We start from the raw sequence: 15,312 nt of genomic DNA on the forward strand, positions 1-15,312 counted from the left end.
CCACTAAAGCTGTACATTCATTGAACGCAAGAAATTAGAACAGTGGACTCCTTGGTTTGTGTCCTTCCACCCTTTCATCTCTGTGGAAGAGGGTTTCAAGTTCCACCCTTGCCAGATGGATACGGGCTTGCATTTCCCCAGCTTATGAATCCCTCAAGCTGCCCCGGCCAAGACATCTATTTGCTCATTCAACCAGGTTAGCATCCACTTCAGCACTTGGGGATAGCTGTGGTACGTCCCAATCCAGTGACTTTATTGTCCACCGTAGTAAATAGTAACTGGTCTTACCTGAAGGGTAGATGTACTACCCATGTACTATCTGAAACCAAAGGGGCGCATTGGTTGCCAGATGTGAAATCCTCCCCCCCCCCCAGCTCTCCAACCCCACTATGTAGATTTTGAGCCCATGGAATTCCACACTAGATAGTAATTTCTGCATGCTCCTGGGAAACCTTGCCTAAATTATCTTCATACCCTAACTTATTTTCTTTGCCTGTGGTTGTGTCTATGCAGCCTCATCCACTTTGTTTCTGATAATTTAATTTAAAAAACCCAACGACCTTGTTCTTACAGTAAGAAAGGAATGATAGACATTCTAAGACTAGGATAATCCTTAAACTCTCGTATATAGGTGCAGTGTTTATCTTTTGCCCAGACTGACATCTGAATGAAACAAAGAAAGGTGAAGAGTCCCACTGCAAGAGAGAGAAAGAGAAAGAAAAAGAGAAAAGAGAGAGAGAGAGGTCAACGTTTATGAAATATTGTAGCTGGAATATTAGCCCAAAATTTTCAAACCAAGAATCTTATTCACCTGGAACGCATTGAGTCATGATAGTAAAACCAATCCATGTCCCCAGCTGTAATGGTGAAGAAAATGCAAAACTATTTCACACAATAAAAACTGCTAAAACAACCTAGTCCCCTTTTTAAAAAATACATACAAAACGCATCTCTTTTTAATATCAGCTTGTAAAAACCTTAGTAATAAAACAACTGAAATAAAATCATGCACACAACCAGATAAGTAACTGGAGCTGTTTGGATATATGGACCAGAATCCACAAAAGCACAGCCCCCTTGTAGTGTTGTTTTTGCAACCTCGACAGACCGACACACATACACACTTCAGTTTTGAAAAAAATTAAAATTATGAGTCTAGAATTCTAGAACACTGCATTTAGTTTCTGTTGAGACAGAATGGAGGCAGTGAATGCAAGTGCCAGTCTCACACACCTGTAAACCTGGTCAGTCAAAATTTATGCAACCAGTTAGCCAGTCACTCACCTCCAAGACCTATGGCCTATACAGCTGTACCCCTATCCTAACCAAGTCTTTGTGCTCATATTTTTCTTCCTAAGAATGTTCCCAGTTTGGGGCATTTTCCAGGGAGTCACTATTTTGCAGGTGGGATTCAATCGCACACGGGTAAATTCAGGTTGTACATTTTAAGTGGATTTGACACTCATGTACAAAAAAAAGGGTTTTTTTAAAGAAAGACTTTGTGTTATGGAAACAGGGACAACAGTGGTTTGATATGATGTCATATAATCTCCCCACAAACAATGAGGATGAATGCTTAATAATCTGGAAGTGACCTGAGAAGCTGCCCCCAACACTTCTTTATACTCTTCTCAAGTTTTTTTTTTTTTTTAAAGTTTGGGAATTCGGTATGAGAGCTTTTAAAACAGGTACATGTACACAAACGTCCTCCCGACATCCTTTAAAATCTCTCTCTCTGAATTTTAGGTGGTAGCTTCTGAAGGGAGTTCTCCATGGAAAACTCATATGTGCACACATGCTGTTGCTATCTGCATAGTAACTGCATCTGTTTTCGTGGTACATAATGCATTTCCCCACTCTTGCTCGCTCCATAAAGTCTATATTCCTACAAAAGTGACACTCTGCTGCAACATTCCTTTGCAGCAAATGACGCTGGAAGTCTCAAGTAAGACAATGAAGCCAAACAATAAATTCCTATGCTCCAAACGCAAAAGTCAATATGACGTAGAGACAGAGCTCAGAATATTTTGATGTCCAACACAAAATCCAAAGAACACACGCACAAACACATACACAAAAATGCAAGCAGCTAAATAACAGGTAATTTTTCTATCCTTTGCTAGTACTGCAAAGGTGGGCTGTGTCACACGGCCTAATTCAGGCACAGGCAAACTCGGCCCTCCAGCTGTTTTGAGACTACAACTCCCATCATCCCTAGTTAAGAGGACCAGTGGTCAGGGATGATGGGAGTTGTAGTCCCAAAACATCTGGAGGGCCGAGTTTGCCTATGCCTGGCCTAATTCATAGTAGAGCCAGCTCTGCCATAACGTGAAAATGTAATAGGGCCTGGATAGTTGCACAGTCCTCCAAACAACCTCCTGCAATACTCCTGTTTACACACTCCAATTCATTATCTGACTAATTTAGCTCTTTCACTGGGCAATTTTTAAAAAAACAATCTTTATCTTACCCTTTTTTCATCAGTTTCACTGAGAGGTGCAGCTTAAACGCTGTCTCAAAATAAAGGATGTGTTTGAGATGCAACTCAGCTGTGCTTTTGTACCCAAGGTGGGGTAATAAAATACATTCATTTTACTGAGTTTCTCATCCCAGAAGTTGCCCCCATGGAATCCTGAACATTTCTTTACACTCCCCTATGAAAGCAAAATCTTACACCAATCTTTAAGCATAAGCTAAACATTAGCGGTCCGTTCAGTTGTCAAACATACATACCTCATAAGTATAGTTAGGGCAGGACACAAAATAAAACAGCCATGTGAAAGGATTCTTCGTCGGATAAGGGATCTTACTGGTCTTGGATCCTATTGATTTAAAAGGTCCACAGAAATGTAAAACTAGTGGTACTTTCTGTATACAGACGTATTTTCCCTATAGTATATGGTTTGACAGCATGGCTCTAGTTGGTAAATATAGGGGTTCTGGTAAAACCCAAAGTAGCTCCTGCAAGTCTGAAGTCTGCTCTTTTCTGGATTACAGAATGATCAGCTGTGGGATGGGATGAAAAGGACCATTCTATCATGAGCTAAGCTAGGAATCATTTTTCGCTCTCCGTAAGACTAGACAGTCCTTTTTCCTGCTCCCTTGCCTTGCATATTTGGAAATCTTTTTTTAAAATGGCAATGTCATTAGCCAATAACCTATGCTGACTGACTACCTTCAGGCAGTTCCTGCAGTGGACTGTCTGCCTAGAATAATTGTAGCTTTAATCCAATATACTAATATGAACTAATTCTCTGATGCAAAGCCTTTTGTAACCAAAACAGCACCGACTAGTAGGTATCAACAGGCTTAGAGGAACCTCAAGGATTGCAGAAGTATTAACGATCTTTACCAAAATAAATAAATGCTGAGGGGGAGGTCAGTTTACACCTTTGAAAGCCCACCCTAACTCAAGCCAACTAATGATGATGATGATGATGATGATGATAATAATAATAATAATAATAATAGAAACTAAGCACTCAACTTTTACCATCTCTTCTCAAATTACTAAGTGCAACATGGATAGAAAAGTTTCCAGCTTCACATGTCTGCAATGAGACAGAAATAAAGACAATTAAAACAAAGACTGCTTTAAATAAAAAGCGCTCTGAACAAATACAATTATGAGGATTAGTAAAACAACAATGTTCTCATTAGCCCAATTACACTAAGCACCAGGATCATAGCTGGGGAGGGAAGGGATAAAGCTCCCCTCCCCGCACACTGTGTCCCTTTATAAAAATCCCCCTTAAAGTGGCATCAGTGGTTTAATTCATTGGAAGATTTCAGCACCATTTCAATCAGTTTACTTAATTTTGCATTTATAACCTATTATTATACGAAAAGGGTGTGTGTGCAACATTTCTTTTAAAAATCATTTTTCAAACCAAAAGAAATTGTGCCCATGGTATTATTTAAATTACTAAATTAAAATTATTATTATTAAATTATTTAAATTTGTCAATCCAAAAAGAAGCAAGTCATATCTCTATAAATCTATTTTCCTATAATCCTTTGCTCCTTGCTTGCACATAGTAAATGAGTTTATATGTAATTGCCACATCCCAGATTCTATAAAACCCGTCAGACAAAGGGGAGGGAGGGAGCTTTCTCTCTACTGAAACTAGCATTTTAAGCTGCAGTCAGGAATATAGTTGCCATTTGTACCTCTGCATTTGCCCATTCCATATACTATCTAAAGTACAACAAAGGAAATTTCTTACAATGTAGTATTTATATTTGCAACTTACCAGGAACATGATCAAAGCAAGATTGACCTGCTTTTGTCCATAAGCTGCAAGACAAAAACAAGGGAAGGTTCAATTTAGCTCTCGGTTAGCACCGTTAATGAAATGCTAAAACCAAATAAAAAGTAAAATGTTTGTTATGCTGCTACTTACAGGGCGGTGTGTAAAGAGGATGGTTGATATAATAAGCAAGCCAGGCAGCAAATCCCCAGTAATAGAAACAATTCTGTAAAAACAAAAACAAAAAAAGGAAAAGGGGGGAAGCCATTTATATTTGTGTTAATGTTTTACATTATGCGGGGCTATTGCTACGATTTAATACCAATTTCCGGGTTTCCATTTCTTTGTGACACCTTTTTGTGGCTCAGAAGCAAATCCTAGGTAGGGGCTATGCAAGAAATGACTCTGTTCTCAATGGTTCTTATTAAGTTCTATGGAACAAGCCAACAGAGCAAGCCTAAAGTGATTGTGTGGTTTGTGCCATTCAGAACAGGAGGAGGGGAGCACTTTCAATTCTCTCCTGTTGACGCTAATAGGTGAGGAACTGGTCTACCAGTTTGTTTTTTTTTACCCTTTCTGGGAAACAGCAGCTTTGGCAAATCCAAGGCCTTTCTCTGACCTGTCCTTGGAAGAATTCAGTTTCTGGCTCTACCGTTTAACTTTCCACCATTGGTCCAGGTGGATCTCCCACAGAGAGGGAGGTCATCATAATCCTACAGCCCCTCAGTCCAGGGAACACAAAATTGCTCCCTAAATTAGCAAGACAGTTGAGAGGAGGGACAAAGCTTTCTCTCTGCTCTTACCCTGAGGGAGAGACACCCACAAAAATGTATGCCTAAGAACAGAGTATATGGAAGCGCCTTATGTTTCTCTTCCCTTTATTGAGACAAGCCCACTTCCTATCAGCTATTTCACTACTAAACAGAAGACCATTCCAATTATTATTGCCCAGTGCTATTTTTCAAGAAAAATTGTTCTCTTAGAGCGGCAATGGCGCCCACTTGAGAGGTGCCAGAACTCAGTTCTGGAGAGTTCTGACTGAAACAAAGACCAGGACCTGCCCATTATTTGGCAACATTCCGCCAAAAACCCCAACGTTTATAAATTTCAGAACAGAGGAGAAATTTTAAGGAAATAGCTCTTAAAATGAGAACATTTTCCTCACAGTTATTTGTTAAGCCTGGATTTGATGTTCATTTGCTTGTAGCACAGAGGAAAGTTCATAACTTTTAAACGCTTCTGACCCCAGAGTTAAGCTCTCTACTAGCGTTTATAATGCACTTAACGAGAGAACACGAGCCCCAATTTGTTATGTCTTTTACTCTGGAACTTTCTCTGTGCAGAAGGCACCCATGGGCTTTCCCAGCTAATGTTGGGAATTGTGGAAATCCCATGAAATGTGAATGAGCCACTGTTCTTAAAAGTCTTCAACCGAACGGACAGCTTCTCAAACGTTAATTTAACTTAGACCAAGGTAGACTTCTTGTGATAATGTTCAACTACACATAGCAGAAAGAAACTTGGTGCCCAAATACACTTTTTTCTTTTCTTTTCCAATGCTAACATAGCCTAATGCACTGAGGCAGCAGCTAATAAAAGTGAGTGGTCCCCAATACTGGTGTGAAACTTGGCAATGCAGGGCCTTGATCACAGGCCAACTTCTTAAATGCAGCCACAACCAAAAGCCTCTTATTCCTATGTTAACAAAGCTCCACAGAGTATCATTGCTATTCCTTGTGTTTTCATTTACCCAGCCCCATCGCTTTAATAATTGTGATGTCCCCTTTTATAAATATTTTTTCAATAGTTAATGCAGCTGCGGCAGGTGATTTTTGTATTAATGCGTTTTTGTATCATTGGGAGAAGAATGCTCATTCACTTCAGAGACCTCCAAATGCTGCTGGAATGCAACTTGCATCAGCCACATGGCCAATGTCCAGTGATGGTGAGAGTTGTCCAACAATGGCGCCTGCAGTGCATGGGATTGGACTAGATGACCCTCAAGTTCCCTTCCAGCTCTATGATTCTAACATTTGAAAGGCCAGGTCAAGAAGTCCTAAGGCCCTATCTGCACTTTATAGGTAAATCAGCATCAAACCACTTTAAACAGCCAAAGAATCCTGGGAACTGTAATTTTGTTAAGGGTGCTGGGACTGGTTAACAACACCCCCTCACAGAACTACAGTTGTACCTTGGATCCCGATACTCGGACATTTTGGCTCCCAAACACCGCAAACACGGAAGTGAGTGTTCCGGTTTGCAAGCGTTCTTTGGAACCCAGACATCCAAGGTACAGCTGTATAATTACCAGAGTAGTTTAACAATCAATCCCTTTTCCTAGGGACCTCTACCGGTTTAAAAATATTATGCGTGTCTTCATTTTGCATTGTGTAACTGTAGACAGTTCCACACTGTGGAATCTCTCAGGTGAGTATGCTAGAAGAAGATACAGAGATTTTTTTTTTACTAGGTCCTGACAATAACCAAAGCGGCTACTGTATAGGCAAGCCATCAGTGGCTATGTTTGTTCTCACCCAATCTTGATGTTCTTCCAAGACAGAATAAAAATACTTTTTAAGGATAAGTATCTGCATTGGACCAGATCGAACGGTAAATGCTGTAATTAATGTGAACTACATAATAACATAAGCCAGTCTGAATAACAGACTGTAGAGTAAGTGATCTCCACTTCACCTGAAATTGATAGCAGTAATAAAATAACTGGCCAGCTGCCACTAGCCAACTTATTCTTCAGATGCATTGTCATTCAGCACAGGGGTTTACTAGAAGCACTTAAAGCACCATCAAAAGGACCTCTACAAACATTCCAGAGAGCTGTACTCTTAAGAGTTGTATCCTAACCAAGGAGGTCTATAGCCTTAAGCGGAAACTAAGAAAAAGTGCATGGAAAGATGACAGAAATCTTGGGTACCATATAGGTGAACATGTTCATGTGCAACATGAATAATCCTTGCTACCATTTGTCTTTAAAATATTAAGTGGGGTTACTGGCAGGATGCAGCAGATCTAAGAAGAAAGAAACCGAAAATATTCATTTCATCACTGCCATGGCAAGTACATTTGGATCCATTTCATTAGTTAAAAATCACTAACTTTTCTCTTCATATACCCATATTAACAGGAGCTGCTAACGGTTCTATGCAATTCCATCAGCCATTCTACACAATATATATCATAGCATTTCCTAAACAGAATTTTCACATGCCCAGGCCAAATAAAGTATTTTATCCAAGCTGTTTTATACAAGCTGTCAGAAAATTTAACTAATTATAAGCACGGGTAGATTTGCTGGAACAAGGCACTATGCGTTGCTGATTCTATGGCTGAGTTCAGATGTTAACACCAGTCTACAACAAAAGCGCCTTGGGAATTGGGCTGCCACCAGAGACATCAACGTCCATGCGATATGCACTCTGGTAATACCAGCATCTCCAAACATGGCCTTCCTACATGGCCCACACCATCAATCAAAACGTAGTGACAAGACAAAAAACTCCCAAGTGTAGGCACTGTTTGTCAACCAACAGCGCTCCCATGCGAGCGGTTTCAGATTGTGAGCCCAGAAGCGGTCCCACGTTTTCTGAAATCACCAAGGTCCTGTGGGTGCTACAAGCTGGCTCTCTAGAAGTTATTTCTGAAACAGAAACTGAGCACTGCAAGAAAGAATAGTCAAACTGAATTCATGCAAAGGATACAGGCCTAGAAACACCAACAAGGCAGGCATTCACGCAAAGCCAAGTTTTTTCCAATTGCCACCTGACAGAACAGCTTAACCACCTGTATTTCAAATGCACAGTCTAACCATTCTTATTTGCAATCTAGGTGGAATTATTTAATAATACTCTGCTTCCAGTGTATGTTTAAGATAGCTAAGGCGGATTTTCTGTGAAGCGCTCTGCACCTACCATTCAAAAATTTCATCCAAGTCTTTAAAACTCATAAAGACACAAGGAACAACCATTTTGATAGAGTGCCACTTCACACTGTAGGTGAAATATAATATATATTCTCCACTTAATAATTTAAAAAGCATCACACTAGATGATGAAAGGTAGTATACAATGGTAGCACACACACTTTCTCCCAGGTGTGTTTTATTTCCACCTTGAAGGAGTTTTCAGCATGGGAGAGCATTCAAATAATTCAATCCCCCATAAGCACTCTGAATGTTCAGTTCCCCAAGGGCTACACCACATTTTATTTTATTTTATTTTTAATGTGAGGACTGACCCTAGCATGCTATATAGATCAGAGCTTAAACCCAGAGTGTGTTCACAGAGAAAAGCAGAAAATGCAGAACATGTTTATGGGCTAGAAAACACCAGACGTTTCCTTCACAGGGTGGTACCTCAGAGCACATCAGTGGAAGCCACAGATCATGTCATGATGATATCACAATTCCCACTAACATTATCAGGACTGAAGGGACCAATTGGGGAATGGGAACTGTAAGATGGTAATAGCTTCTATCCCTGTTGCTTCTCATTTGTCAGTCTGGGCAACGACCACATGGGTCATGTCTCAGGAGGTAAGTTTGTGGGAGATAACCAACATAACCAACCAACATAAAAAATAAATAAAAGAAAACAACTTTCCAAACTGTACAGCGTTCACCGACAATTATTGCTGCAGTTCAAATTTCTCCTTCTCAAAAACAGTCCTGTCTCCTCTTTCAGGTGGAGAAGGCTAACAAGGAAGCAACTGAGAAGACAAGACTATTGGGGAAACAAGTTGTGAAGGAAAACAGCAGCCCTAGAGAGTGGGGTGTAGGGAGCCTGAACATGGGCAAGGGAAAGGTGCAAGGGCTCAGGCCATGTGGCAACACTGCGGAATGTAGGGACAGAGAGGAGTGAAAGCTGGAAGGAATGTGGCAGAGTGGCTGGGAGAGGCTGCTTTATGTGTGGCAATCGTTATGGGTTATTGAAGGTGACCTGGAAGTAAATTGGGCTGAACTAGGCAACGCAACAGGACAGCGCAGTAGTCCCATGCCAATTTTTCAAATAGCTTTTACTGTGCAATGACATCAGCATGCAGTGTGTTTTTCTGCTCTCATCAATGGCTGAAGAGACGCCAACTTGCAAGGGAGATGGAGGGCCTTGATGGTGCGCATGTGCACATCAGAACGGAGGAGCTGGAGGGCGGAGCTGAACATGGCGGTAGCACAGCTGGCCTGTGGCTCCTCCTCTCTAGCTCCTCTCCTCCTGCCACTGGCCTGGGGCTGCTTCCCCTGTTTTTCCCTTACACAACAGGAAGAGGAGCCACCAGCCATTGGCACCACACTGGGCTCCACGATTGGCCTCCTCTTCCCCTCATGGCAGGTGGCAGTGGCAGGTGGAGGAGTCAACTACTGAAGCCACGCTCAGCTCCATGCTTGCCCTCATATTTTTAACATTGGGGGTCCCAGTTCCCCCCCCCAAAAAAAATTATTGGCCCCCCACAAAGAACTGGGCCCCTAGGAATCCAACAGGGGGGCTGTCATTTTCAACAACAGGCCTACATCAAGTGTCAAGCCCAGTTCCAGCTTGTTTGCTGCAATAAGCCCACTAGCTCCCTAGATGGAGTCGAAAGTATGCTCCAGAGCATAGGAAGCTGCCTTATATGGCACCAGGCCATTGGTCCATCTAACTCAGAACTGTAAACAAGGACTGGCAGAGGCTTCCCCAGATTTCCCAGCCCTAGCTGGAGAAGCTGGGGTTGAACCCGGGACCTTTGCTATGCAAAGCACTGAGCTGAGGAAACTCACACTGTCAAGGAGGGCCTTTGCGCTTGGCTAGAAGGGATTAAGTGGTTATAGAGCAACAGTCGGAGAAAAAACTATGGAAGAAATAAAAATGGTAATGTGGAAAAAACAAGCTTCAGTAGTGAGGTGTTAATGTTAACAGGTCACATCGATGTTAACATTGTGAGTGGCAGCAGGCAGCACCGTACCCCGAAAGCCGTGCCAAGGGTTTGGTGACTGCCGTGCTAAAGGTGGCGGCCAGATCTGAATTTTACAGAAGGGCTGTGAGTAGATTGTGTGGCAAATTTACCTTAACAATATTCCTCAGTGGCATAGTCCCATGGGAGAACCGATGAACAAATATTGTTTCAATCAACCTTTTGATGTAGTGGAAAGAATGGCAGATACATGCCAGGCTAGAAACAGCAAGATAAAAGTGTTTCAGAAAGCTAGAGAGACAAATACGGCAAGACATTTCGGAATAAAGTTGCGGCAAACCCAAGAATTAAATCCTCCGGCCTTAGAAGTGCGACTTACTTAACTACGGGGTGCCGGCTCGAGGGAAACCTGTCATCCAGGCCATAGATAAAAGGCATACGGAAATAAAACGCAAAATAGATGAACAATGGGCCCGTATATTCTATCAAGAATACCTGCAAAAAAGAGAGAGGTGGTTAGGTGGTTACCACGGCAATTCTCAGCAGCACTGGATGCCAGGGAAAGGGAAACCGAGGTCCCCAGTATGGCACCTGTGGGGACCCTCAGACATGGCACCTGTCAAGGCCCCTTGCCCTATTATTTAGGTGTGTATTGGTGGGCAGGTTGCTTGTTTTGAGGGAGGTTGTTGTCTTGCTTTCTTGTCTGTTGTTTTTCACGGGTGGGTATATAGCTGGTTTTGTCTGTTTTGGGGGGAGGCAGGCATTTTGTCTGTTTTTTTGGGGGGAGGAACAGGCATTTTGGTCTGGGTTTATGGGGGGAAGGGTCCCAAGCATCAAAAGATTTTCAAGTGGGCCCCTGGGGCAAACAATTAAAAAATGGGGGGCTGCTTTAGTCAATACGTTGGCCATGGCTTGGTTCCTTACACCAACACTGTATGCTGTTATTCCAATCAGTACGGATGTCAAAGAAGCATTTGCTATTTCATACACACACAGTTTTTTACCAGCAGTTTATCCCTATCCATGCAAAACCACATTGAAGTGGGCATATAGCATGGCTTGGATGAACGCCCCAAAAGTCAGGCAGCTTTACAAGGTCCTGCATGATTTTTCGTGGGGTGGGGTGGGGACTGAGAATTTGGCGTGTGAGTAATCTAAGCTGCTGCTTAAGGAATTCTGCAGCCTTCGTGTCTCTGAAGACGTGAATTGCAAGTTCTGGTGAAAACTCAGAAACCAACCAGAGCAGAATATCTAGCCGTCAGGCCTTTGGGTGCCTTATCCTTCCTCTAAAACGTGCAAGTAGAATAAGACAACTAACGATGCAAAAATGCTCAAACTGCACAATTCACAGAGACTGTATAACTTGGGTTATCCTGGCAAGATGAAAGGCAGAAGACACCTAGTCCTAAATTTGGCTCCGCATGAGCCACTTACTTCCTCTTAATGCCACGGATTCCAACACATTGCTAGTTCCTTTGCTTCCCCTCCTTCCCCTCTCCCCATGTCCCCTTTCACAGCATGTGCTTATGTTGGAACCCAGCCAAGGACGCCTCCATCTGTGCAGGAATGTCCAAATGAGAAGAAGCTTGGAGGATGAGAAACAGTTATGCCCAGCAGTAGAGAACTTAGGTGCGAATTATACTATTTGTATACATATAATATTCACATTTCAAACTACTGCTTTCAGCTTTGTAAGTTACTAGCACTATAACAGGGCATACTAAAGAGGAAACAGGAAGGTATTGGGGCAGGGGCAGGGGGGGAGCTGTGAATAGCAAATTCCTTATCTCCTGTTCCCACAGATTCCAGCTTTGCCTTTGCTCCCATGCTAGCTTTTCCAGTCAGGCCAATGTGTGTCTTGAACAGGTGTGACAGACAGAAGTCAACTGGGGAAATATCTATGTCCTTATGTCTTGGAAACACTTCACCTGTTGAATTTCTGCAGACACTGGGGCTCAGTCAGAAAAAAAGGAAGAAGGAACCAGGGTCACTATTCTGTCGCTGACGGTCCTGTTCAATAGGACTGGGACAGGCAGCTGGCCTGCCTCTGGGTCTCTTGCCCTAACTTAGGAAAACCTGATCCCTGTGTTGTTGTTTCTTGCAACACCCCCTAATTGCCATTGCCTTCCACAAGCTGTGTTTTGTCGTGTTGCCAAGCAACCACTGCTGCTTTGCGATGTGTTTGCCTGCCAAGTATTTGTGGCAATTCTATGCCCCCCCCCCCCGCCGCCCTTGGATTCTTCACCCCACCATCTTATAACTCAGACACACACAAAAAGGAGGGGAGAGCAAACGAGAGAGAAAGAAAAAGATGGCAGGGCTGGGGAGAGACTCCTACCAATTGTTCTAGTTGGCAAACCAAAGCACAATTGGGGACTTGACCACCAGCACAAGGAGAAAGTATGCAAGGATTAATTAAGGCAAACATTAAAACATTCGAGGCTTTGAAGCTCACCATTGTCCATCCTATTTGGGGCCCTAGATCTTTAAAATAGAGCGTAGCGGTTGTGCCAACAGGGAGCAGCTGAAGGGCTTCTTCATCCCTCAGTGATTTTCCTTCTGAGAAGAAGAGAGGAAAAATTTAAGGTGCTTGACAGCCAAAGAGGAACGCTGAAGCATATGACTCCTAATCAAAAAGCCTGCATTTCCCGTTGACCTGCTAACACTTTTGCATTTATGGCAATCAGCCTTGGCTGAAAAGGAGCATATTGCTCCAATTAAATTCCATGTTCACTCGGAGCGGGGGGCATGGGAGTGTGAGAACTATATACGGCCTTACTGACTAGGGTTAGGTGATATCCGGTTTTCAACATTGTGGTTGATCCCCAGCTAAACATTGTGATATATCTGAAATAAGGATGGAGCTATGTAGAGGCATTGGCTGGCTCCAGGGTTTGTCCCATTTTGTGATTTTTGCATAGCACACAGACACACACATCATGATTTGCGATATATTGCTAGGTCAAAAATTATGGAACGAGTATCATGATTTGGACTTCAAACCGGTTTGGGAAGATACAAAGATATACTGATCAGCCCTACCAGTGACCTGTCTAGTGTACAACTGACTACTCCCCACATGTAGCAGCTCCCCACTGGCTCAGGCAAGGGTACTGCCCAGTCCCAATACCCCCCAAAAAACCTTAAACACAAGATGTCAAGAGTTGACTAATGATCCTGAGAAAGGCAAAGCAATAGAACTATGGCCTCTCCCATAAGCACATTGTTTGGAGTAGCTTGAATAGCTGAAGAGATAAAAAGTGTAGCAGTAAGTGTTGAATGACTGCTCTTTTATATATGCACGCATGGTTTTGTCCTGCCCAAGACCAGCTGCTGATGGTAGTAAAGTTGGGCGTCGCCCAAGACCAGAAAAGGACCCGTTGGCCTGACAGCATTGCCATTCTCACTTTGCACAGAGGACCGAACAAGGACATAAGACAGCAAGAGACATTCTCAGCTTGCATGGCCTGCCTCTTCCAGGTCAAGTCCTTGGTCCATGCCTTGAGCTCTGTTTTACCCAAGCATACATGCGATAAACATAGTTCTACAACTGCAGGATTATAGACTTCTCTTGATTGTTGTTGTTATTGTTTAGTCGTGTCCGACTCTTCGTGACCCCATGGACCAGGGCACGCCAGGCACTCCTGTCTCCCATTGCCTCCCGCAGTTTGGTCAAACTCATGCTGGTAGCTTCAAGAACACTGTCCAACCATCTCGTCCTCTGTCGTCCCCTTCTCCTTGTGCCCTCCATCTTTCCCAACATCAGGGTCTTTTCCAGGGAGTCTTCTCTTCTCATGAGGTAGCCAAAGTATTGGAACCTCAGCTTCAGGATCTGTCCTTCCAGTGAGCACTCAGGGCTGATTTCTTTAAGAATGGATAGGTTTGATCTCCTTGCAGTCCATGGGACTCTCAAGAATCTCCTCCAGCACCATAATTCAAAAGCATCAATTCTCCGGTGACCAGCCTTCTTTATGGTCCAGCTCTCACTTCCATACATCACCAGTACAGCTTTCGCCACTCTTTTGTTGACTATGAGGGCCACTCCATTTCCTTTACGGGATTCTTGCCCACAATAGTAGATATGATGGTCATCCGAACTGAATTCGCCCATTCCCGTCCATTTCAGTTCACTTATGCCCAGGATGTCAATATTTATTCTTGCCATCTCATTTTTGACCACATCCAACTTACCCAGGTTCATGGTTCTTACATTCCAGGTTCCTATGCAATATTTTTCTTTACAACATTCAACCTTCCTTTTGCTTCCAGGCATATTTGCAACTGAGCGACCTTTGGCCCAGCCGCTTAATCAGCTCTGAATCTACTTGTACTTGTCCTCTGCTCTTCCTCAGTAGCATGTTGGATCCCTCCCGACCTGAGGGGCTCATCTTCCAGCGTCATAACTTTTACATGCCTGTTGTCTTTGTCCATGGAGTTTTCTTGGCAGGGATACTGGAGTGGCTTGCCGGTTCCTGCTCCAGGTGGATCACGTTTGGTCAAAACTCTCCACTATGATCTGTCCATCTTGGGTGGCCCTGCACGGCATGGCTCATAGCTTCTCTGAGTTATTCAAGCCCCTTCACCACGGAAAGGCAGTGATCCATGAAGGGTCTCTTGATGACAGATCCTTTAATGTTATTGGAGTTTCATACTTTCTGTGGCTACCAATTAACATTAATACATCTTTTCGATGATACAGCAATATTGTAATGGGGTTTTACATTTCACTATAAACTGCTCCAAGATAAGAAAAGCGGTATTTAAATGAAATCATAAGAATAATACTTCACTATATAATACTTACTGGGATCAAGCCTTATAGACTGCCTTGAGGGATACCACTGAGGATCTGTAGGGACAAAAAAAATCGCACAACTTTAATAATAATAATAATAATAATAATAATAATAATAATAAAGTCCACTCAGTTTCCTAGCACTGGGGCAGGGATGTCTGTGCCACAAACAGAGAACTTCTGAATTTACAAATATGAGCAAATTACCAAATTGGTGGAAGGGCAACCAAGGAAGGGGGAGGGGATAACTACTTTTTTGTACAGGTTTACTAGAATTGCTTCAAAGTACATAGAAGAAGATACATGGCTTGTATGACATCAGTGGCGCTCAGGCTCCATGCAATGACATATAATTCAAGCATTTCTGGA

General features: G+C 42.8%; 1 protein-coding gene across 13 annotated transcripts in view; it reads right to left on the bottom strand.

Annotated features, from left to right (window-relative positions):
* The window catches only part of LOC309343913 (very-long-chain enoyl-CoA reductase-like), a 48,663-nt gene that overhangs the window by 23,697 nt on the left and 9,654 nt on the right, over nt 1–15,312 (bottom strand). For 7 of the 13 annotated variants that reach the window (XR_014157410.1, XR_014157411.1, XR_014157412.1 and 4 more), the window contains exons 4-12: nt 14,953–14,997; nt 12,604–12,707; nt 10,528–10,643; nt 10,301–10,406; nt 4,404–4,476; nt 4,254–4,297; nt 3,488–3,551; nt 2,734–2,822; nt 812–857 (exon numbers count right to left, since the gene is read on the bottom strand). Coding sequence is in view for 8 of the 13 variants with exons in the window: in XM_081866136.1 (XP_081722262.1) it covers nt 812–857; nt 2,734–2,822; nt 3,488–3,551; nt 4,254–4,297; nt 4,404–4,476; nt 10,301–10,406; nt 10,528–10,643; nt 12,604–12,707; nt 14,953–14,997 (687 nt within the window). In the remaining 5 variants the exon portion in view is untranslated. Of the gene's footprint in view, nt 1–218; nt 696–811; nt 858–2,733; nt 2,823–3,487; nt 3,552–4,253; nt 4,298–4,403; nt 4,477–10,300; nt 10,407–10,527; nt 10,644–12,603; nt 12,708–14,952; nt 14,998–15,312 lie in introns of those variants that run through there. The other 6 variants (XM_081866133.1, XM_081866137.1, XM_081866131.1 and 3 more) reach the window with 2 other exon arrangements.

The sequence above is a fragment of the Podarcis erhardii genome (assembly GCF_964252035.2).
Source record: "Podarcis erhardii genome assembly, chromosome: 6".
Taxonomy (NCBI): Eukaryota; Metazoa; Chordata; class Lepidosauria; order Squamata; family Lacertidae; genus Podarcis; species Podarcis erhardii.